A 26,709-nucleotide genomic window follows, 5' to 3' on the forward strand; every position below is an offset into this window, starting at 1 on the left:
CATTTTTTTGGCATAGAAAATAACAAGAAAAAAATAAAATCGTTCACTATTTTTTATTTGTTCAAAAGAAAATTGTTTACGCAAGTAGATCAGTATTTATGGTAGCGTCTCAATAACGTGATGTACTTGATATCTGTAATCTAATTTTTCAGCTATTATACTTGTATTATTATCTTATGCTACTTAACCCAACAATCAATTACTACTCGTAGCAAAGAGTGTAACGAATTTAAAATGGATTTGACTAACTATTATCCATAAAGCATTCTTTGGCTTTTTTATCATCTAAAATTCGATGATTTTTTTTATCAAATACTCCGTACAAAAAATTAAAAAAGTCAACCGTTGTGGTTTGTCAAATTGTCAAGTGTTCCCATGGGCCCATTTTGGTTTTATTAGCATGTGACTGTGTGATGTACTTTGTTATACATAAAAGAAACAATACAAATTTATTTTTCTTATTTCATTGTTATCACTCCGGATGAAAATATCACCACCCTAGTTGATGTGGTTTTTACGAATTTGTTGTAACATCAAGCTTAATGGTTGTTTTATTTGTCCTTTATATTTCTATCATTTTTTGGCATAGAAAATAACAAGAAAAAAATAAAATCGTTTACTATTTTTTACGGTAGCATCTTTAACGTGATGCACTTGATATCTGTAATCTAATTTTCAGCTATTATACTTGTATTATCTTATGCTAGTTAACCCAACAATCAATTACTACTCGTAGCAAATACTGTAATGAATTCAAAATGAATTTGACTAACTACTGCCCTTAAAACATTCTTTAGCTTTTCTCATCTAAAATTTGATGATTTATTATCAAATACTCCGTACTTAAACTTAAAAAAGTCAACCGTTAGTTGTGGTTTGTCAAATTATCAAGTGTTCCCATGGGCCCATTTTGGTTTTATTAGCATGTGATCGACTGTGTGATGTACTTACTCTATTATACATAAAAGAATACGAATTTATTATTATCGTATTTCATTTCATTGTTAGTACTCCGGATGACATAATATGGTGACGCTTACAACGCATGTCGTTTCACAACTCCAACCGGACACCTAGTACCTTGACCATTGCTTCAACATCCCATCTGATTTATGTGGACAATTTCAAAATAATTATTCTCTCAACAACTTGACCAACAGATTTATAATTTATTTCGACATCATATTTTAATAATGTTTTTGAAAATTTTCGAACCACTCTAATTTCTCAATTAAGTTTTGATTGATTGATCATAATAAACTTCTACATCATACTGATTCCAATTTCTCAGTTAAGTCAATCGTCTTCCACCTAGTAGGCAGAAAGAAACGTTAGGCAGAAAGAAACGTTTGTTTAGATTTGGAGTTACGACACTTGTTTGGCTGGATTTAACAACAACAACAATACATAATCACGCATAAAGGAGATAAGAGTGAGTGAAATGTAAATACTTCTTCAATAAGATTAATTAAACCGCAAGTAGTAAATGACAAATTTAAGCATCCAATCTTATACATTCAAAATTAAAATTATGTACTCCTTAGTATTTAACGAACCCTTCAGCTTGTTGATATATTTATTTACGAATGCATGATCAATCATATAGTTGATTTAGCCTTCAAGCCTTTTTTGTTTTTGTTTTTGTTTTTTTTTTTTTTTTTGTTTTGTTATCATCAAGATACTAAGAAAACCAAAATATATAGGATTTTTGTAAAAATAGTTCTTAAGAGTCGTTACGATGCGTAAAAAGTTCTACATAACGTAACGTTAATCAATATTTCAGAGCAAAAAATTAATTTATATACTATGGGATTTGGTCCATATTATTTTCTTAAAGCCCAAAAGTAAATGAGGACTAAAACCTATAAATATGAAGCCCATTTTGATTGTCAGCCCATGACGAAATATCTTCATCGACGGTCGTTGCCTCATCATATCAGCTGTATGTTTTCCCCCCAAAATCGACTTCGTAATCTCTATTTTCCCGCCATTGCACCAAATTCTCAGAAACCCTAATTTACTCACAAATTTCATCAATCAATCTACTTAAGTTCTACATAATTACTAGATCTAAATCTTCAGATCCGTTGAATTTCACTCCAATAACATGGCTGGCCAATCCGATCCACACGGTTCTATCTTTTCAGCCGCCGAGGTAATGAAATTAAACTAAAAAAGGAACGAAATCAAGTATTTGCTGATTATTATTATTATTATTATTCTGAGTGACTTATGAATTTTGAATTGAATCATTTTTAGTTGGAGTTTTTGGCTGAAGATGAAACTATAGAGATTATTCCCAACCTAAAAATGGACGGTCTCGGTTTGATATGTGTAATATATTTAGCCATTAGTTTTTTTTTATATATATTTTTATTATATTAAATACGGAGTAGTTAATATTATCAATAACATATGAATTTTGAAAATACTATGATATAATTGGCAGGGTGAATTTGGTCCGTTTCAGCCATCAGTACCTACTGAAGTTCCGATATGGTTAGCTGTTGCTTTGAAAAGAAGAAACAAATGCACAATTCGACCTCCTGATTGGATGTCTGTTGGTATGTGTTCTCTTAATTTTTTTTTTTTTTTTTTTTTTTTTTTTTTTTTTTTTTTTTTTTTTTTTATAAATTTGATTAGGTTTAACCAATAAGTTTTTCTCTATTCATGCTATTATTGAAGAGGAGTATATTTTATTCAGATGTACGCAACCTATCCGTTATATACGTTTTATTTATTATTTGATGCATTTATCATTGTTGTTGTTGTATCTTATGCTAGATATTCTCACAATAGGTTTTAGCTTCAAACTAAATTTTTTTTATCGTTTACGTTTCAAGCCATATGTCCACATTATGTGATGATGAATAATTGGGTTGTGTAAATCAATGTTATGGGTGGCTGATAATACATTGTAAGGTTTTAACCAGTCGCCTTTTGTATTTCATTATTCTCAAATAGAAAAGTTGACTCAAGTTTTGGAGGCAGAGCGTGACGCTGCAAGTACTTTTGAACCGTTGCCATTTCATTATGTTGAGATCTCTAGGCTTCTTTTTGATCAGTGAGTGGCTTCACATGTTTATTATGTTGTTTCTAGTTGCTTAGCTTGTAAAATTGGATTTGTGAACATTTTTGTATTCAATGCAGTGCTCGTGATGACATTCCTGAAGTTTATATGGTAAGTCTTGTGATTTTTATCTTGAAATTACATTTGTGGGATTCGGATATATTAGTTGCATAATGAGAGAAAAATTTTACGCACTCGTATTATTTATTTTTAATAGGTGAGGTCTCTTATTGAGGATATCAAAGATGTGCGGTTTCACAAAATTGGCATGGGATTGGAGAAGATTACAGCTCTGACATATGCAATGAAGGTTTGTTCAACCTTTACATTGTGAACTAAATGCATAAAATGATAGGTTGGAACTTGGAAGTTTACGAGCTCGTATTATTTAATCTACTTGACCTGTTTTATATCAAGTTGTTTGAAATACACCCCAAGTGAACCAATCGATCAGTAAATGGGTTGAAATGGCCACCTTGAATACAGACTGTTGGATAACAAATGTCGATTTTGATTAGGCATTTAGGAAACTTATATACAAGTTATGGTCTGTAGAAGTGTAGTACTTTAAACTTAGTTTCTCATTACTATTTTTCACGGTCCTTGTTTTTTTTTTTTAATCTCATGTTCACATTTGCAGCTAAATATATCTGCTATGGAAGTAAATTTAATAAGGCCGTTTATTACGGGTGGGCTAGAAACGTTTTACAAACTTGGGGGGCCAGGCATGATCCAAGAAACAGAGAGACAGGAGTATAGACGACCCCAGGCCGCTGATCGGGGACCAAGGGTAAGTTTTTCTTCAAGACATAATATCAATTAGAATCTACATGCTAATATTATCTATATGCATGCTAAATGTTCGTTTATTTTTCTTTTTTTTCAGCGTGAATTAAGACGATAATAAAGACCTTTTCAACTTTTCCATCTCATGTTGTTAAGAAGTGAGCAAAGAATGTACTGTGAGTCATTTAAATGATTTCTAGAGTTGTTGCTAGGAACCAAGAGTTGACAGCTCAAACTTGTTTTCAATTTACTAGAAAATAATTTGTACCCAAATTCCATGACCATTTTCCGTATATTTGTTCCATGGTTCTCATTTATTTCTCTTGTAGTCAAATTTATCTGACTTTTAATGTTTTTGCTTGTGGTTAACCGGATGCAGAGTTTGACTTTTTCAAAAGTTTAATGTTATTGTGGTTAACTTTCGATGGTACTACCAACATCGTCGCCAATTGGGTTTTCTCATAATGTGTGTTTGAGTGTCATATGATCGCGAAGGTGGTTAAGCCTCTCTGGGTGATGCCGATATCGCCATTCGAAAAAAATATATCTATATTTATGTTACCGGTATTTGGTTGTATCTTGAGTTGATGCATGTTTTCACTGCTGAAAGTTATGTTGCTACTTGCTTGCTGCTTGCGTTCTTATCTGTTTTTTAAGCTAATATAGGTTATTGGATCCACCCTAAAGGTAGTTAGATCTCACATCTTGGTGTCTTTTTTTTTTTTTTTTTTTTTTTTTGAACGTCACACATCTTAGTGTCTTGAAACTTGAAATAATCATCCGTTCCTTATTTTATTATACAATGTTTGTGACATATTACGCGAACGAAGATCGGACACATCTTATGTAGTACACGGGTTAAGCTAAACACCAAGCACAAAACTATGTTACAACCCTTATGACCCAAACATAGATGTGTTGCAAATATAACCTTTGATGTTTTAACTTGCAGTTGCAGGTGACTTGATATCAAACAAACTTGACATTTGCCCTCAATTTGGTATGTGTATGTGAGTAATAAACAGGGGTTAATGGGCACCAAATTTCAAAATTAAGAATAGCATCTTTGTAACTGTTTCCATATTCTATTATTATGCCATTCTGGCATGTTTATCCCTTGTTAACTGATATTACAATTTCGATTATAATGATGTACTTATATTCAACGAAAGTTGGATATTCTTTTATGGGACCCGAAGAAGTCAAAAACTAACATGCAAAGTTTTATACGTTTATTATTTATTATTCTAATCCATCTTTTTATTTTATTTTTTTTTATGGGAAAAAAAGATATATTATAAACCAAAATATACAAACCAAGGCTGGACATACTCAAGCCAAAACAAGACAAGAAGTCACCCAATACAAAGCATCAATAACCAAAAGCTACCCAAATCAAGCCGTCTCATCTTTCACGACGCGCTAACATTGGGATCTAAAAACATCGACAAACAATTACATTGTTAAACAAAACAAGACAATAATCCATCTTTTTATTTAATTAAAGTGCAACAAAATTTCTCTACTTCAGGTAGTTTAACTCATGAAAAGTTGTTATTTGTTTAAAGAGGTCAACTAGCAGCCCATGTGTGCACTTTTTAATTAATACTAGTTTTGAAGCTGGTTGTAATACATTTAGGTCCGAATATTATTCATATATCGTATCAACTTTCTAATAATGATTTTGGTAGAAAGTGACACATCTAGGAATCGTACTTACGAGTATTTCTAGTTAAAAGTTCAAAGAATTTTACACTATACAATAGTCTCACATAAAAAAATTTACACAATTCGATGGTTGCACTAGTTAAAAGTCCAATTTTTTTCCCACTATATCGCGTATTTTACTGATACTGTACTACTATTGAGTACATAGCTAGTAGGTACGCCCCTTGACAAAATAATACTAATGTATCTAAACTTGACATTTTGTTAGGATTACTTGAATTGAATGGCTCAAAACCAGCCCTTACAACTTCGAGAACGTGATGAAACTTGCCCTTGTAACGTTATGAACTCAATAGTTTTGCGTTGTACTTGTACGGTTTTTACGGGTTTCATTTATTTGCTGATGTTAGACATAACATAATATTTCATCATGTAATTCATTAGATAAAGATTAAGACATGAAGATGTAAGGCTTACTTGAATGGAAAGATGAAGCTATAAGAACACAACTAGGATGTTTGATCTTCTACTTGATCATCTCCTTTAGTGATGGACTTAGAGTAATTGTAATGTGTTGTTGTTGTTGTTGTGTGTTTTATAGAGGTGAAGAATGAGCCTCTATCTATAGGAGAGGTCAAGGAGGGATCAACTCCAAATAATAAAGAATATGCAACTTAATATCTCCCATCAAGATTAGTTAAGTGCATTCATTATGGTATTTAAGTATGATCATAAAAGACAACATGTCAAGAGTCTTAATATCTCACCATATCAATAAGATGGTGACTTGTCATTAATAATGATATCTTGTGATCTCACCATATCAATAAGATGGTGACTTGTTATTAATAAGTTAGGACACATTAATGTAGGAGTAATAAATAAGTCTAACATTTGTAATAAATAAGTTTAACATTCTCCCACTTGGCCGTATACCTATTAATGTTTTGTATAAATTTGGCCAATTAATTGATTTAATAATTAATCGTCATTGGGTAGAATTACTAACGCAAATCAATATAGTCACATGTATCATTTTTCGATACAGGACCCCTATCAATTATACAGTTAGTTATTCACATAATTCATAATTCTCATAATCCATAATGAATTCGAATGGTGATTAGAACATAAGTGGTTACCAACATAAATCATTCATAATAATGATCCATTAATAATCGTTTGTTAATAATATCTCATAATGTGCACAATATAGAGACCAACAAACTTTAACATGATGTGGATAAAACATAATAGAAAAAGAACCTAATCCTTAAATAAGGTTATTACATAATCCCATGCCGGCAACATGCTCTAGAAAGAGCTTGGGAGGTAAACCTTTTGTAAGTGGATCAGCCAACATGTCATTAGTGCGTACGTACTCAATGGCAATGCTCTTTTCTTCAACTCTTTCTCGAACGTACAAGTACTTAGTGTCGAGATACAAACTAGCTCCACTAGAACTAGTGCTATTTGAGAAACTAACAGCAGCACTATTGTCACAGTATAGTCTAATGGGTCGTGATATGGAGTCAACCACCTTAAGTCCGAAAATTAAGTTCTTGAGCAAAATAGCATGACTAGTAGCGTGATAGCATGCAATATACTCAGCCATCATGGTAGAAGTGGTGGTTAATTCTTGCTTATGACTCTTCCATGAAATAGCACCCCCTGAAAGCATAAAAATGTACCCTGAAGTGAATTTATTATCGTCCTTACATTTTGCAAAATCGGAGTCTGAGTAACCCATAACTTCAAGGTTATCCATTCTTCGATAAGTCAACATTAAATCCTTAGTTCCTTGAAGATATCGCAAAACCTTTTTGGCTGCTTTCCAATGATCCATTCCTGGTTTGGATTGATAACGTCCAAGCATGCCCGTTATGTAAGCGATATCAGGACGCGTACAAACTTGAGCGTAAACAAGACTTCCAACAACCGAATCATACGGTATAAGTCTCATCTGTTCGCGTTCCAACTCATTTTTAGGACTTGAAATGAGCCAAAACGATCACCCTTAACAAAGGGGCAACTGATGGTGAGCAATTATGCATCTTGTATTTCTTAAGGACTTTTTCAATATATGCCCTTTGTGACAAACCCAAAATGCCACGAGACCTATCTCGATGAATTTCAATGCCAATTACGTAAGAGGCTTTCTTGAGATCCTTCATGTCAAAATTGCTTGAAGGAATCTTTTGGTCTCATACAACATATCTTTATCATTACATGCCAAAAGAATATCATCAACATATAATACTAGGATATCAAATTTGCTCCAACTGATCTTAAGGTATATACATTGATCCACTGCATTTTTCTTGAACTGAAACTTATCAATAACTTCATGAAATTTCAGATACCATTGTCGAGAAGCTTGCTCTAACCCATATATGGATTTTTTTAATTTACAAACCATGTGTTCCTTGCCTTGAACCTTAAAACCTTCGGGTTGTGTCATATAGACATCTTCATGCAAGTTATCATTTAGGAATGCAGTTTTAACATCCATTTGATGCAATTCCAAATCAAAATGAACTACTAAAGCCATAACGATCCTTAATGATTCTTTTCTCGAAACAGGAGAAAAATTTTCATTATAATCTATTCCTTCCTTTTGAGTGTAGCCTTTAGCAACCAGTCGTGCTTTATATCATTCAATGTTGCCTTTATGGTCTAGTTTTGTCTTATAGACCCAATTACACCCAACATGTTTTGCACCATTGGGTAATTCTGTAAGTTCCCAGACATCATTTATTTCCATCGACTTCAACTCATCATGCATGGCTTCAAGCCATTGAGTTGATTGATTGCTCGTAATGGCTTCTTTATAGGAAGTAGGATCTTCAACTTTGCTTAAGTCATAGTCAATCTCATTTAGGTAGACTACGAAATCATCATAGTTGACAGATCTTCTAGCTCTCGTAGATCTTCGTAATGGTTGTTGATTATCGGGTTCATAATTTTCTTCTTCATCATGTGTTTGTTCATTGATGATGGGAGTATCATGTGATAACTCATTATGTTGTAATTCATTAACAACAGGGACACCATCCTCATTTTGAGCTAATGATGGTGTAGTTAACATGTTTGGTGGTATTTGAATATCAGAATTATGAGCGTTTACACTCTCTTCAAGTTCAATATTTCTTCCCCCACTCCCAATATTCTCACCATTCTCAATGAACTCAACATTTCTTGATTCGACAATTCTTGTAGTATGATTAGGGCAATAGTACCGATAACCCTTACTACATTCAGGATATCCGATGAAATAACAACTAATGGTTTTGGAGTCGAGTTTCTTTATTTGAGGATTGAAAACTTTAACCTCAGGTGGACAACCCCATACCCTAAGATAGTTCAAGTTAGGTAACCTTCCTGTCCAAAGTTCAAATGGCGTTTTAGGGATAGACTTAGAAGGCACTCTATTTAGGATATGAGTGACTGTTTTTAATGCCTCACTCCATAAGTGCTTTGGGAGACTTGAATTACAAATCATACTTCGAACCATATCCATAAGGGTTCAGTTACGCCGTTCGGCAACACCATTTTGTTGCGGTGTTCTCGGCATAGTAAATTGATTTATAATTCCATGTTCACGACAAAATAAGGCAAATGGACCAGGGCTTTGTCCAATATCAGAGTGTTTACCATAATACTCTCCACCCCTATCCGATCTCACAATCTTAATCTTGCACTTAAGTTGATTTTCAACTTCAACCTTATAGATTTTGAAAACATCAAGAGATTCAGATTTTTCCTTAATCAAGTAAACATAAGTATAACGAGAATAGTCATCAATGAAAGTGATAAAATACTTATGTCCTCCTATATCAGTGATGAAAGGTCCACAAATGTCAGTATGAATAATTTCAAGAAGTTCTTTACTTCTTGTGGACCCTTTCTTATTTGTTTTCACAAATTTTCCCTTAACACATTCAATACATTGGCTATAATCGGAAAAATCTAGAGTAGGAAGAATTCCTTCTTTAGTTAGACATTGCATTCTGTCTTTCGATATGTGACCTAAACGTTTATGCCATGTTAGACATAACATAATATTTCATCATGTAATTCATTAGATAAAGATTAAGACATGAAGATGTAAGGCTTACTTGAATGGAAAGATGAAGCTATAAGAACACAACTAGGATGTTTGATCTTCTACTTGATCCTCTCCTTTAGTGATGGACTTAGAGTAATTGTAATGTGTTGTTGTTGTGTGTTTTATAGAGGTGAAGAATGAGCCTCTATTTATAGGAGAGGTCAAGGAGGGATCAACTTCAAATAATAAAGAGTATGTAACTTAATATCTTCCATCAAGATTAGTTAAGTGCATTCATTATGGTATTTAAGTATGATCATAAAAGATAACATGTCAAGAGTCTTGATATCTCACCATATCAATAAGATGGTGACTTGTCATTAATAATGATATCTTGTGATCTCACCATATCAATAAGATGGTGACTTGTTATTAATAGGTTAGGACACATTAATGTAAGAGTAATAAATAAGTCTAACATTTGTAATAAATAAGTCTAACAGCTGAAACTTCCTATTGGTTATATAAAGTTGTACTGTATAAGTTTATCGGTTTTTCATCCAAAAAAAAAAAAACTGTGAAAATGTGTCCAACTATTGAAATACATTTAGAAAGTAGGTTCATATTTGATTATTTGCTGACACTTCCTATTGGTTATATAAAGTTATATAAGTTTATCGGTTTTTCACCAAAAAAAAAACAAAAACAAAAAAACAAAACTGTGAAAATATGTCCAACTATTGAATTAAATACATAAAGTAGGTTCATATTTGATTATTTGCTTCAAAATAAATGTTACAGAATATAACATTTTGTTTGTAATTTACCAAGCGTATAATATGTAGAGTTTCACCATATAATTTGGTAAACATCATATTGAGATCGAACATCCTTGACAACGTAGACAAATAACAAACTTTGTTTATGTGTTGAATATGAAAGGTTAGGACTCTTCACATGAGACTGGGACCATGTTTGTTTGTGTAAATAGACATTTGTGATGAAAGCCTACATGTAGCGTATCATGGGATCTTACATATGTAATGTGTAATTTCATTCTTAAACATGTGGTGAGTTTTAACATACATCCATCGAACATGTAGAGTCATATAAGTAGCACTCTGTATTTGTCACTAGTATAATGTTATATGATCACACCAAATAAAATAAGAAATGCACATTATTATAGCAAACTGAAATATATTACAACCGCATGCTCTAGCAAGACACTAGAGGGCCGGATCAAAACAATTACAATGACATTTTAAGTTAATCGTTTAAACTAATTTTTACATATTTATCTCTATGCTTAGTTAAAATCCTCCAAAGTAAAGCAACTATGTCCTCCATCTTTTCTTGAATTGGTTCGATTATGTTCCAAACATCCATCTAACCAAACGATCCAATCATGAAGAAAAAGCAGGTCAATCGTAGTTCATCCATTTTATGATCATAAATGAGAAGTGAATTTGTACATGTCAACATCAATGGTTCACAAATTCATAGGTTAAGCAATCGACTCTATAACAAACCCTTTTTAGAAAAATTAAGCTTTGTGGAAAATCTGTCTAAACCAAACCTCCAATAGAACACATTCATTTTTCTTGGCACATATGAATTGGGCAAATAGCCCAAAAAGGTAACTTAAAAACCAAAATTTCCCAATAAAGGTAACTGTAACACCCTAGGAAAATTCCGCATCGTCCATGGACATGAGTGATCATGGTATTATAAGGTAATACTCACGCTTAAATGACACAACGCGTTTTGAGACCACATGCAGAGCAGATGTGTGAGTACGCTGCAGTTAAGCGTGCTCTGGAAAGAGCACTACCAGGATGGGTGACCTCCTGGGAAAGTGCTTCTCGTGTGTGGTCGCCAAGAAAAAGCTGTACGCCTGCGGGCAAAGCGGACAATATTGTGGTCGTGTTAAGCTGGGGTGTTACAGAATGGTATCAGAGCCACTCATGTGCCGTTGGGGGTGGTGGGGAAAACCTCATCGAGGACGATGAGCCCCTGAGGGGGTGAATGTAACACCCTAAAAAAAATTCCACATCGCCCATGGACATGAGTTATCATGGAATTATAAGGTAATACTCACTCTTAAATGACACAACGCGTTTTGGGATCACAGGCAGAGCAAATGTGTGAGTACGCTGCAGTTAAGCGTGCTCGGGCGAGAGCACTACCAGGATGGGTGATCTCCTGGGAAAGTGCTTCTCATGTGTGGTCGCCAAGAAAAAGCCGTGCGTCTGCGGGCAAAGCGGACAATATTGTGGTCGTGTGAATCTGGGGTGTTACAGTAACGTTGTGTTTACCATTGCCCGTAAAGGTGTCTTATATTAATTTGGTGGGTAAAAGGGATTATGATTTGAAAAACATTGCAATTAAGGTAATATCTAGCCACATGTGGAGCCACATAGATGCCACCTCATGGCATTTGATGAGGTAGTTGCCAAACAAAAGTCTAACTTGTGTGAGATTTTCAACCTAAATAATGTCGGCCTATGTTCACTTAAAATCTTCCAAATAGATCTATATTGTTCAACGAAAAACAGATCTAAACTTTGAAACTTATACCTCGTTCTACCCAAACGTATATGACTTTACTAAAGCTTTATTAACTTGTACCCAGACTTAATCACCGTTTTCCGGTGAAGTTAAGTTTTTCGGCGAAACTCAAGAAATCTACAACAAAATGGGTTTTGAGTATTAATACCTATAATCGGTGTTTAAGGTACCAAATCATATATCTTTTGACGCCACATGTTAGTTCACTGGAATTTATTTGAAATATGTTATAACTTATAAAATTCCGGCTTTTTTAGAAACATATATACGATAAAAAGGCGATTTTTAATTATTAACACATATATTAACGAGTTTTAAGTGAAACAATGAGGGTTACATTTTGATATTTCATTACTTATCAAACTTTATTTCAAGGGTTCTGTTACCCATGGATGGTAAACAAATGCTCCGTCGTGTGAAGAAATGGATGCAGCTATATTAATTGATTAATCACTCTCACTTTAGTTTGATATAATTAATTTTCAAATGATAAACTTATATTAAAGTTTGACAGAAAAATTTGACCTGAATTTTAAAGAAGATGGTGATGTGGTAGCCACCTCATCAGATGCAATGAGGTGTATCTACGTGGCTGCATATGTGGTTAGATATTACCTCAATTGCAACGTTTTTTTAAATAATAATCTTTTCTACGCACTATATCAAAATAAAACTCCTTTATGGGTAGTGATAAAAGCGACATTACCTTTATTGGGAAATTTTGACTTTTACGTTACTTTTTTAGGCTATTTGCCCATATGAATTCTACACAAAAGAATGAGTAACCGAAGGTAGTCAATGATCATCAATAAATATACTGTGAAAATAAGAAAACTGTGAAATTTTTGAAGAAGTGGAAAATAAAGAAACTTTGGAAATTCTGAAAGCGCACATGCAGCCTTTTCCCAACATACTTTTGCAGCGAAGATATCCAACAAGATGAATACATCAACACATATAGCCAATATGTTCTGGTGCCACGAAACTTCTAAATCTAATGTATAAACTAAACTAATTGCAGCAAAAAATAATCAAATGAATTATAAGGGAGAGGGACTGCTAAGTAGCAACAGTATACAATGTAAAATGCATTAGTATCGAATTAGAAACAGACCAACAACACTTGAAAAAAATCAACCTGAGTCTAGATGAAGCAACTTAGCAACTATTAATATATGACATGTGCACAACAATTGTATATACTAGATAGCTTCAGACAGTGATCACATTAAAACCTTCAGCGAATTCCTTCAAATTCAAAATCTATTTTTATACTTTTTTTTAAAGGCAGCAACATTTTATTTCCCAAAATAAATACAGCAAGTATACTTCTACACATGTGTATCAGGCAGAAGTATGAAACACACAAGAGATGCTAAGGTGGCATCATCCTAAGCTAACACACGTACATCAGTTTCTTTATCATTGGATTTTCTCAGTAAGCTAACACACAAACATCAGTTTAGAAAGCAAGAAGGATTATGCAACCAACTGTGCCAATCGATAGACTTCCCTTTGAATCTCTTCGCTATCCACTCGAAGCTTTTGATTTGAACCTCGTTCACTGCACACGGGATGTTTCAACCTTTATTTTTGAAGACCGTTTGATTCCTATTTTTCCATATGAGATAGCATGTAGTCCAAATTACCCCCCGTAGGATGTTTTTGCCCTGATCCGAATTGGCATGTCCCGGCAACCCAGAAAGGAGGTCATCAAGACTAATGTTTGTCGTAGTAGCAAGACCCCACCAATTGAAGACTTTACCCCACACGTCATACACTTTTTTGCACCCTAGAAGGGCGTGATCCACTGACTCGGTATCGTCGTCGCATAGTGGGCAACGGACCGAGTGGAGATCAATCCCCCGTTTATCAAGTACTACACATACCGGTAGTCTATGCCTTCGAGCTCTCCAAGTAAAGACTTCAACTTTTTTTGGTATCAAATTGTTCCTGAGAGTTTCCTTCACATTTGTACCTGTATGGATAGTTTTAAGGATAATCAAGTTCGAAAGGCTCTTTGAGGTGAATAACCTATTAGAATTAATACACCATCTGTAACAACCCTGATTTTTACGTTAATTCCGTTAACCTTCCGTTAGTTTATTTAACGGCGATTATTTAACTTTTATGTGTTTATGTGTAATAAATGCACACTTGATCTTCGGAGGGTTACTATAATTAATATGGGTTGATATTAATTCAAATAAATATTTCGGATAATGAAATACGATAAAAACGATACGATTTTGATAATATCTTTTTGAGCAACGAAACGCTCGGGTTTATTTTAATAATTAATTTTATCAATTATTAAAATTTTAAAATATTTAATTTATTGGATTTTTAATAAATTAAGCGATTGGTTGCGTTTAACGATCGGGTTAGTGTTCCGGGCTTTCGGTACGACTAAACGGCACTTAAAACGGACCACGATTACACGGAATTGCAAAACGAGAGCCCGGAATACCCATAGTGGGCCCCATTCGGCCGACCCCTATACTCCCCCCTTTTATTTTTGTTTTGGGCTTATTAGAGCTAGTGTGGTGATTAAGTTTAGGCCCTAACTAATTATATTAAGCAAGCAATAATAGAAACCCTTCCCCATAATTTTTTTTAGTCGACTATTTTTGTTCCCTCCCTCCCTTGCTGCTGGCCGTCGCCCATAACACACACACACACACTCAAAATTTATTTTTGATCAATCTTGCTTCATCAAAGTCTCAATTCGTGTCATCCTCTACGCGCGTGTATCGTTAATTTTGCGATCTAAGGTATAATTGCATAAATCCTAAATCTTAAAATCTGAATTTTATAAGAGTTTTATAGTTATGTTGTCAATTGCTCAAGTCTATACGCGTACGTGTTAATCGTTATCTTTATTTTGATTGTTTGATGCGCTAGGGTTTAAAAACGAATTTGTTTTTCCTTGATCAAAAAAATTAAGTTTTTAAAATATTAATTATTATGTTATAATCAGATTCCTTGCGAAAAACTATTGAGTTTAGGCTTTGGATTCGCTTGATTTCGTTTCCGTATGATTAAGTTATGTCAATTTGAATTATCGTTGTGTTTTTGTTGCTTGATCAAAAATCTGGTATTGATAGGCAACGAATTGACATGTGAGACTTATACCACTGGAAATATAATTTAAAAACACTCAAATTAGACTAGGATATCATGTCGTTTGCTTATGTATAGCCCGAGATATGCTTGAATTAGTGTAAAAGTAGTTTTATACAGCACTTGCATGAAAATAACCTTGTATGATAAAATGTGTTAAATTTTGTGATTAAATATTTGCATTTTTGAAAAGTAGACAAAAATTTCTTCATCTTTCATGGGGATATCATAGGCTAATTGTATCTAGATCTTCGGATAATCGCGTGCGAATGTGACTAACTAAATGAGAATCGAATCTGTAACTTGCTCACGGTTTTGTACTCCGTTGATTGTGTTTATTGACTGAGCATGTATTCTTCTGGAAAATGAAACTTAACATGATATGTGACTTATTGTTAGTTTATGTCAATCTCTGAAACCTTATGCATTGGGCACAATAGAGCCATACTTTATGTGAATTCTGATTTGAGCTGAAAACTGAATGTTCAACTTGCACGAATAAACTGTACAAATTGGCTAAACAAAAGTTGCTATATTTTTTATATCTGTTACTTTGATTTGTCCTTGAACTATGGCCTCTGGTCTTGTATCAATTTCATGTACCTAACTCCGGTTATAGCCAAAATGAAACCAGTGCGCGGTCAGAAACTGACTTGACAAACCCCAAATGTATCCCTTCTGATTCCTGACTTTTATTTGTCGTATGAGTCCCTGGCCAGACTTTTTGGAATTGATTTTAAGTATATTTATGATCTGAAGTTTTTCATGTTTACTTGAATTTTTTACTATGAGATAATGTGCTAAGTATGCTACGTGTTCATGAACTTTGTGCATAACGATAAACTGAAATTGTGAAAATGATCATTCATGAGCTAAAACGTATTGTTTGACTTAGGTTTGACATGTTGACCAATATTTGACATGAACCTACTGATGTTGACTTTAGTTGACCTCATTGACCAAGTTTGACTTTCGGTTTGACTTCGGTTGACTTTGTTTGACTTGCATGATATAGTTGACTTTTACTTTGAAACGCGTCGAGTCGAGCAATAAGACAACGTACACTATGAAACCACACTTATTTAAGATACATATATTGACCAACCTACATACGTATACTTAGGTTGCATTACTCGGCTATAAACCGTACAAGTTAATTGTTCACTTTTCAATCCGAGCTTTATTCAAAGGTGAGTCTACAGTCCCGCTTTTTACATGTTTTTAGGGATGAGAATACACGCTGTTATATTTACATTTTCAAATACTTTTGTATTAACATGAGTACTACATATATGCATATTGAGTTTTTTCAAAAAGCCTCTAGCTTGAATACTTTTAATACCATCGGTGTAAGCACAATTTAGATGGACGGATCCGTTAGGTTGACAACCTCACCCACTATAAAAACTGTGGTGCATTTACTTTGAACAATAAATACATTTGAACAAGTGTATACTATTTTACGAGGTAAGGCGGGTATAGTGGCTTCTATACTCGGGTCATTGCTAGTATTCAGGTGCTCAGATTATGCAAACGTTAAAATCTCGTGGTCAAGGAAACTAAACTATTTTTCTGATAACTGATTTTCAGATACTGTTACATTACTTTAAACCTGTAGATTCACCAACATTATTTGTTGACCTGTTTTTGCGTGTTGTTATTCTCAGGTATTAATTGCTTCCACTGTAGAATATTGCTGTTACGTAGAAGTCAAGCCAAGCACTGGGGACCAGCGTTAACATTCCGTTAAAGGGATTTTTTTACGGGGTGTTACATTTGGTATCAGAGCTGTGGCTATAGGGAACTAGGATACATTAGTGTGTCTAACCGTAAGGCGCATTAGTGAAGTCTAGTCTATAGCCGTGTGTCTTGAACGACTTTTATACACCATACCTGCACTATTTGCTTCACAATGCTACATGTAGGGCTACACATTACACCACATACATATAAGCCTTATACCATGCAACATGGACTTGGACTAAATATACTATAACACTAAACACATACGTACACCCTAAGCCATATTTAACTAAATTAAGTTGACTACACCATCTTGAACTTATGGAGTGATGTCGAATGGAAATGTGAGATAGCGTAATGTAATGATCGGGATTACATTACGGTAACTCATATAGAAGTTTCGACATCGCGAAATAAGGAATTGGGGCCGAGTCAAGTAGGTTACCTGGATAGACAACGTTTAGAACACAATCCGTATAACCCTGCATGTGAGAAGAAACTTATCAGGTGCAAATTAATTATTAATATAGCTTGTAAGTGACTTGTGATCTTGACCCAACTCATCACTGCTCGACACTGTCTGTTACCACCAATCACTACTTGTCACTACTAAGACACTACTTTAACACACTCGTCATCTCATACCACTACTCAGTACTGTTTATCACTGATAACTACTACTCAACGCTGCCTCTCACTGCTAGTCACGACTGATCACTGCTTCTCACTGCTTGTCATTACTAAATACTACTTACTACTACCCCTTGCTACTTGCTACTACACAATACTACTCATTACTGCTTACCACTACTAAGTAATACTCGACACTAACAACACCTCCGCGTTTTACTACTCGCTAATGTGCATCACAACTCATTTCTGATACGTCTTTAGAGGAGGAATTCCTGATAACCGCCCGCACAATACGTAGTAGATATTATCCACTCGATTATCAACTTACCTATCATTCAGCCATCCGCCGTCCATGATTTTGTTTTCCAACACGAGCCTACCGACTGAAGACCATTATGCCTTATTGGGTGCATTAGAGTACATGTGCTTATACTTATGATGTGAGCATGCTTTCTAACAACTTATACATCACTACTATCATCACTGCTTATCACAACCCATCGCTACTTATCGCTAATGCCACCACTCATTGATACTAGTAATACTACCCGTTACCATATCCCTCATCATTTTTCCAACATGCTATTCTTAAGCGACAATCATTTTCATTATACCCACAAACATTACCAACCAACTTTGAACACATCGACGCGAACTACACTTCATCTGTTCTTGCAAGACACACCCATCTGGGAGTTTGTACCAACCCTTTTCAATTAAATATCAGATTTTGTTTGAGTTGCCATTACACCTTGTTCATTTTTTTTCCATGAAAATCATCACGTTCTCGCTCATCAACCATAATGTTTATATATGCTGTCAACACCGGTGCTGAGAGAAGTTTTAACGCTAGAGAAATTGGTCACGACATTTATAAACCTGTACCTTCCTTAGACAACGTGTACTCTATAAAACTATTAAACTGGGAAGTTTTAACTTAGTGGTTGAAACAAACTGGTTATCTGACGATACAACCGAGGCATCTACGACCAGAAGACTATTCGAATTTCTTTCACCGACCATAATAGTGTACGAAGAAGAGATCAGTACACCGTCATGTTACACTAATTACTCGAAGGTCCAGAAGTACAGGAGATGAGAATGTCTCGCAATTCTGGCACATGTGAGTAAAGATGAGCCGACATTTAAGAGACCTGAATATTTCCCAACTATTAGAGATTGTCCTGAGGTTACACGTCCACTCCACCGTGAAGTCGAATTTCGGATTGATTTAGTGCCAGCAGCTGCACCCGTTACGCGTACAATATACGCATTTGCTCCTTTAGAACTACAAGAGCTTCCAATAGTGAAGAACTTGAGGGTTGTAATGCCCTAAATTGTGACATGTACTAGAAGGTGTGTCACATAACCACGAATTCCCAAGTTGGAGCTCCAGTCTTGTTTGTTAAGAAGAAGGATGGGTCGATGAGATTGTGTATCGACTACAGAGAATTGAACAAGTTAAAAATCAATAATCGGTATCCGCTAACAAGGATTGATGACTTATTTGATCAACTATGGGGATCTAGTTATCATTCAAAGATTTATTTGAGATTCGGGTATTACCAATTGAGAGTCAAGGAAGCTGATGTCCAGAAGACGACATTTAGAACACGTTATGGACATTATGAGTTTACAGTGATGCCGTTTGGTTTGACGAATGCACCAGCAGTGTTCATGGACCTCATGAACCGTGTGTGTAAGCCATACCTAGATAAATTCGTCATTGTGTTTATTGATGATATATTAGTGTACTCCAAGAACAGAGAAGAGCACGAGCAGCATCTACGTTCGATATTGACTATGCTTAGAGAAGAGCAGTTGTATGCAAAGTTCTCTAAGTGTGACTTTTGGTTACCAGAAGTACAATTTCTTGGCCATGTTGTAGGGGCCAATGGAATGCAGGTCAACCCAGCAAAGATTGAATCGGTTAAGAATTGGGAAACTCCAAAGACGCCAACGCAGATTAGGCAATTTTTGGGTCTAGCTGGTTACTACCGGAGATTCATTGAAGGATTCTCTAAGATCGCCCGACCATTGACCGCGTTGACTCATAAGGGCAAGAAGTATGAGTGGTCAAAACCGCAAAGGTCCGCATTTCAGTTGTTGAAAAAGAAGTTAACAACTGCACCAGTATTGTCTCTACTCGAGGGAAGTGAAGATTTTGTTGTTTATTATGATACCTCACGTCAAGGAATGAGTTGCGTGCTTATGTAACGAAATAAGGTTATTGCTTATGGATCGCGTCAGTGAAAGATTCACGAGCAGAACTACACTACGCACGACCTTGAACTAGGAGTTGTTGTCTTTGCACTTAAAATATGGAGACACAGTGTATGGAACCAAGTTCACTATCTTCACTGACCATAAGAGTTACAGCACATATTCGATCAGAAACAGCTCAACATGAGACAACGACATTGGATGGAACTACTTAACGATTATAACTGCGAACTTCAATACCATCCGGGCAAGGCGAATGTTGTGGCGGATGCCTTAAGCAGAAAGGAGCGAGAGAGACCTCTTAGGATTAAAGCGCTTAACATAGTTGTCCGTACAAATCTCACATCACAAATCCGCGAAGCACAACAAGAAGCCATGAAACAAGAAAATGTCGATGTTGAATTTCTCAGAGGAATGGATAAGAAGTTTGACATCAAAGAGGACGGAACACTGTACTTGCTAACCGAATTTGGGTACCAAAGTTTGGTGGATTGAGAGAACTAGTGTTGGAGGAAGCACACAAGTCGAGATACTCAATTCATCCGGGATCAGATAAAATGTACCAAGATTTGAAGGCGTTTTATTGGTGACCAAATTTGAAAGCTGACATTGCTACCTATGTCGGGAAGTGCTTGACTTGCGCTAAAGTCAAGGCAGAACATCAGAAGCCATCAGGATTATTAACTCAACCAGATATTCCCCAGTGGAAGTGGGAAGGTATTTCCATGGACTTCATTACGAAACTGCCAAGAACGGCGGGAGGTCACGATACTATTTGGGTTATTGTGGATCATCTCACTAAGTCCGCACACTTCTTACCGATAAGGGAAACTGATAAAATGGAGAAGTTGGCTCAGATCTACATTAAGGAAGTCGTCTCTAGGCATGGAGTGCCTATATCCATTATATCCGATCGCGACAGCAGATTTACTTCCAGATTTTGGCAATCATTACAGAAAGCAATGGGGACCCATCTAGATATGAGTACAGCATATCACCCCCAGACAGATGGCCAAAGCGAACGAACTATTCAGACTTTTGAGGACATGTTGAGAGCGTGTGTCATTAATTTCGGAAACGGATGGGATAACTATTTACCACTGGCTGAGTTCTCATACAATAACAGCTACCATGTGAGCATTAAGGCTACACCTTTCGAAGCATTGTATGGAAGGAAGTGTAGATCTCCTGTTTGTTGGAGCGAATTGGGAGATAGTCAATTGACAGGTCCTGAGATTATTCAGGAGACAACTGAGAAAGTCCTACAGATTCAGGAATGACTGAGAACGGCTCGAAGTCGTTAAAAGAGTTATGTCAATGTTAGACAGAAGGATATAGAGTTCCAAGTTGGTGACAAGGTTATGCTTAAGGTATCACCTTGGAAGGGTGTTGTACGATTCGGGAAACGAGGTAAACTGAGTCCTAGATATGTTGGACCATTTGAGATAACTGAAAGAGTTGGACCGGTAGCTTACAGATTGGAACTGCCACAAGCACTCAGCGGTATTCATGACGTTTTCCATGTATCCAATCTAAAGAGGTGCCCAGCTGATGATAATTTGATTATTCCTTTAGAGGAACAACGTATCGACGACAAACTTCATTTCATTGAGGAACCTGTTGAAATCTTGGGCCATGAGGTCAAACAGTTGAAGCAAAGCAGAATTCCTATCGTTAAAGTTCAGTGGAACGCGAGAAGAGGACTAGAGTTCACGTGGGAGCGTGAAGACCAGATGAGGCTGAAGTATCCGCAATTGTTTCCCGAGGAAACTACTTCAGCGAACGATCATTAAAAATTTCGGGACGAAATTTTCAATAACAGGTGGGTAATGTAACAACCCTGATTTTTCCGTTACTTCCGTTAACCTTCCGTTAGTTTATTTAACGGCGATTATTTAACTTTTATGTGTTTATGTGTAATAAATGCATATTTGATCTTCGGAGGGTTACTATAATTAATATGGGTTGATATTAATTCAAATAAATATTTTGGATAATGAAATACGATAAAAACGATACGATTTTGATAATAGCTTTTTGAGCAACGAAACGCTCGGGTTTATTTTAATAATTAATTTTATTAATTATTAACTTTCTAAAATATTTAATTTATTGGGTTTTTAATAAATTAAGCGATTGGTTGCGTTTAACGATCGGGCTAGCGTTCCGGGCCTTCGGCACGACTAAACGGCACTTAAAACGGATCACGATTACACGGAATTGCAAAACGAGAGCCCGTGTGACGATCGCTCCAAATCCATATGGACGAATACGTCATTCATCGATTTTATTGCGAGGTATTTGACCTCTAATGAATATTTAAATCCAAGGTTTTCGACATCTGATGATTTCTACATATAGACAATCACCGTAAATAATAGTTTACAATAATACTTCCGTTGACAATGCAGTCAAAATAGATACATGATGATGGTTTTGTGAATGCAACGTTTTCTTGAATAAAGCATGTATGACTCCATGAACAAAGCTTGTCTAACATATAAGCAAACAGTGGAAGACTTCTAGGGAACCTGAGAATAAACATGCTAACAAGTGTCAACACAAAATTGGTGAGTTCATAGTTTTAATGTATCGTATAATCTGTATATAAAGGTGGATCACAAGATTTCAGTTGTTTTATCCGAAACGTTTATCAAAAGATTCTACGTAATTGAGCACCCTGGTAACTAAACTTAACGTATATATAATTTCTACTCTTTGTATAATCATCTTAATAATACACGCAAACTAACGTGTACACTTCTCAAATAGCATACGTCCGTTAAAAGGCTAGTGCTCTAGCTTGGACGGGGATATCAAGCCCTATGGATCCCATATACAACTATTCGCGCCCACCAGTTCTTATAACTGGCAGTTACTAGTTACCAAAGCTAAGGGATTTTCGGTTCAAACTCGGTGTAGAATTTAGTATATACTTGTATCCATTGCGTTTAAAATAAAGTGCATGTATTCTCAGCCCAAAAATATAGATTGCAAAAGAAATTAAAAAGGGAGCAAATGAAACTCACCTTAGCAGCATATAAAGTCGTTCACCAAAATATGACTGAAACTCGGATTACCAAATAACCGTAGATCTCAACTTAGAGAACATATGTTGGTCAATAAATGTTTGTCATGCTAGGTCAGGTCATAGTGTATCACAATCCTAGTGCTCGAGATCGACATACAAAAGTTATCAAAAGTCATTTAAAAAACTCAATCTGACTCAATACAATAGTTGAATGATCATGGCAATCGAAACATTTTAACATTTCACATAGTTTCCCAATTCTTGTAAAATTAAACTATAGTTTTTATAAGGCTTTAAAATATGATAAAACAATCAGTTTTGACAATTGTTCAACAAAACGAGACGTGCCTTATATAAGAATTCACTTACTCGGCTGGTAATATTTAAAAATCCATTTTATCAATCTCGTAAACAAGTTGTTTAAATCTTAATTGCAGATTCAAAAGCAATTTCAATTAACATCAATCATAATTCAGTTGATCATATCTTTTAATCCGTTCATCGAAACTATTCGATATCTAAATGAAAAGTTATTGATTTTTCACTAGCTTTCCAAAAACATGCATATCATATACCTTTTATCATTAATATATGTATTTAATTCGTGATTCATTATAAACTGTTTAACGACGAAATTTAGCATACAACCATGCATAAATATTTATACTCGAGCACTGGACATGGATACATAATTAATATATAAAAGATAAGATATGAATGCTCATATATCAATATTGTGATTCAATATTACAGGAAAGTATGTAGACGCAACAGAGATGATAAACACTAGTTTGACTCACTAGCAAAACCCTCGAACCATACCCATAACCTACATAGCTATAACCCATAGTTTTCTTAGCTATATCCTGATTGAAAACCAGTTTTGAAAGTAACACGCTCAAGACCTCGTCGTAGTATTTTATGTATATTACTAATACTACTAATAATAATAAGATTAATAATATTAATCTTAATAATAATAATAATAATAATAATAATAATAATAATAATATAAATAATATATATATATATATATATATATATATATATATATATATATATATATATATATATATATATATATATATATATATATATATATATGAGAGAGAGAGATAGATAAGAGTTGGAATGAATCAGAAATAAGAAAAACGCTCGATTTATAGATGTTGGCCACCAGGCACCACCATGCGATCGCATGGTTAATGTGAGGGGATGCCATGCGATCGCATGGCTCCTATTTCCAGCTCACACATGTTTTTTTAACTCTTCCTCGTCGACATATTTATTTATTAATATATAATATATATAATTTATATTAATTAATTATATATTATATTATATTCTCGTGCTTAGTTAATTTGTAATTTTTGTTCCGATAAGTCGTACGTCGTCACTCGACTTATGTCCCGATTCCGGTTTTCCGAACGTCCTTTCGTACACTGAGAAAACTTGTATTTTACGTTTCGCGACTCGTACCTTTGTCAAAATATAGACTTAAATTATCCATAAATTATGTCACTTGAAATATAACTTATACATTTGAGTGTTTTGGTCATTTACTTCTATAAATCATCGTCTCGTTATCTATCAAAGTATATTTAATAATATTGTTTTAAATCAAAACGTTTTATGACCAAGTTAATAAATATTCAATATTCATAAACACGTTTAAGTACACCTCACAATATTTTCATACAATTAATATTCCAACTGATCATATATATTCAAATTGATATATAAACCAATAATTTTAATGCACAATATCATACAATTAATATTTTGTTACACTTTCTAGTTATAGTATATATATGTATCTATTTACATATAAATGTTCGTAAATCGTCAAAAACAACCGAAGGGTAATTGAACACATGAAAGTAGTTCAAAAATATTGAGATTCAGTTTTACAGGCTTTGCTTATCGTGTCGGAAAGGTTAATCATACAAAGATTAAGTTTAAATTTAGTCAGAAATTTCCGGGTCGTCACAGTACCTACCCGTTAAAGAAATTTCATCCCGAAATTTGAGTGAGGTCGTCATGCTTAACACCAAAAATGTTTTCATGACGTATATGAGTCGATAAATAGAGTTTTATCACCGTTGGATAATATGAATAAAACACTCCAAATTTTCGAAGCGTATGAGAGAAGTTATCGTAAAAGAGTGAAATGAAGGAATAGAGATTCGTCTTAACTTTTGACGTAGTCACGATTGATTTTCGGAATTTAAGGAATAGAAAAATCTTCATAATCCAAATAAGATTTGATTCTTCGGATTTTAAAGAAATTAAGATTTTCTTTAATTAAATGCGGTCACCTGCCTCGATTGCTCTATCTGTTATTTTGCTATAAATTAACCCCTTCTGTTTCACTTATTTTCACCACTCCTATAATCTTCTTTTGTATTTCATACTTCTTAATAGATTGTGAAAATGCTTAATCCAGTTCTGATTCTTGGTATTTTCTTGGCCATCGTATCTTTCATTCTTCTTTTTCATCTGCCACCAGAGGAGGTTATTTGTGACGACCCGGGAATTTTTGATCAAATTTAAACTTAATCTTAATATGGATTCGACACGATAAGCAAAGCCTGTAATGTTGAGTCTCAAAATCTTTGAAATAGTTTACATGAATTCATTTACCCTGTGACTGTGCCCGATGATTCACGAATAATTGTTTGTAAATAAATATGTACATACATATATATATACACATATAAATATATATAATTTTTAAACATAATTAATATTATATGTATATTTAATACGTATATAAAATGAATAAATATTAAACATTGAATATATGTTATTATATACCACATAGTTAAAAATATGTAATTTTAATTATAACTTAAAATAAATGATATAGTAATATTATTATATTCTATATTAACATCGAAGATAGTACTACAAATATAATATACGAATATGAAACTTGATTGATATATTACCAATAATATTATTATCAATAATAATATAAATAGTTATTATAATTAATATAGTATCATGAATGTTATCATTATTAATATCATTATTACTATAATCTAGTAGTAGAATTTTAATTTTAGTTAATATGAGTAATATTAGTATTATTATTAGGTATTATTTTTTACTATTATCATTAAGAATCATTATTATTATTATTGTAAACTATTACTATTATTATTACTATAATTATAATGTCAAAGATATGAGTAACAAAATTAAGACAATAAATATAAATATTATTATGAAAATGAATAAAATTATAAATTAGTTGTAACTTAAATATTATTAGTTATTATTATTACAAATTTTTATTTTAATATGATTATTATAAAAATTAACCTTTTATTTAAAATTACCATTTTCATTATTACTTTTACCATTTTATTATTATTACCAACATTATTTCGAATTTATTATTATAATATTACATTTGATAATGCTAAAAACGAACATATATTTCATAGCATTATTCCTCAAGAAAGACAAGCTTTTAGTTGCAATTGTCCTATTTACAAGTGATATTCGTTTAAATAATAAAAGGTGAAGACAAAAGACAGATTCGACGAATTGAAGACGCAAACGACCAAAAAGCTCAAAAGTACAAAATACAATCAATGAGGTTCCAATTATTGATAAGAAACGTCTCAAAATTACAAGAGTGCAAGATTCAAAACGCAAAGTACAAGATATTAAATTGTACGCAAGGACGTTCGAAAATCCGGAACCAGGACCAAAGTCAACTCTCAACGCTCGACGCAACGGACTAAAAATTACAAGTCAACTATGCACATGAATATAATATAATATATAATTAATTCTTAAAAT

General features: G+C 34.0%; 2 protein-coding genes across 2 annotated transcripts; one reads left to right on the forward strand and one right to left on the reverse strand.

Annotated features, from left to right (window-relative positions):
• Positions 1–2,107: 2,107 nt before the first annotated feature.
• LOC139899785 (DNA replication complex GINS protein PSF2) lies at positions 2,108–4,071 on the forward strand. Its single transcript, XM_071882621.1, has 8 exons — positions 2,108–2,155; positions 2,260–2,334; positions 2,450–2,564; positions 2,965–3,064; positions 3,151–3,181; positions 3,288–3,380; positions 3,711–3,860; positions 3,957–4,071. The coding sequence occupies exons 1-8, from the start codon at positions 2,108–2,110 to the stop codon at positions 3,972–3,974; spliced, it is 630 nt and encodes a 209-aa protein (XP_071738722.1). The 3' UTR covers positions 3,975–4,071.
• Positions 4,072–6,797: 2,726 nt separating this feature from the next.
• LOC139899786 (secreted RxLR effector protein 161-like) lies at positions 6,798–7,487 on the reverse strand. The gene has a single exon (XM_071882622.1). It carries the CDS (start codon positions 7,485–7,487, stop codon positions 6,798–6,800), a length of 690 nt encoding a protein of 229 aa, XP_071738723.1.
• Between the last annotated feature and the right edge of the window lie 19,222 nt (positions 7,488–26,709).

This window comes from Rutidosis leptorrhynchoides, chromosome 3 (genome assembly GCF_046630445.1).
Source record: "Rutidosis leptorrhynchoides isolate AG116_Rl617_1_P2 chromosome 3, CSIRO_AGI_Rlap_v1, whole genome shotgun sequence".
Lineage (NCBI taxonomy): Eukaryota > Viridiplantae > Streptophyta > Magnoliopsida > Asterales > Asteraceae > Rutidosis > Rutidosis leptorrhynchoides.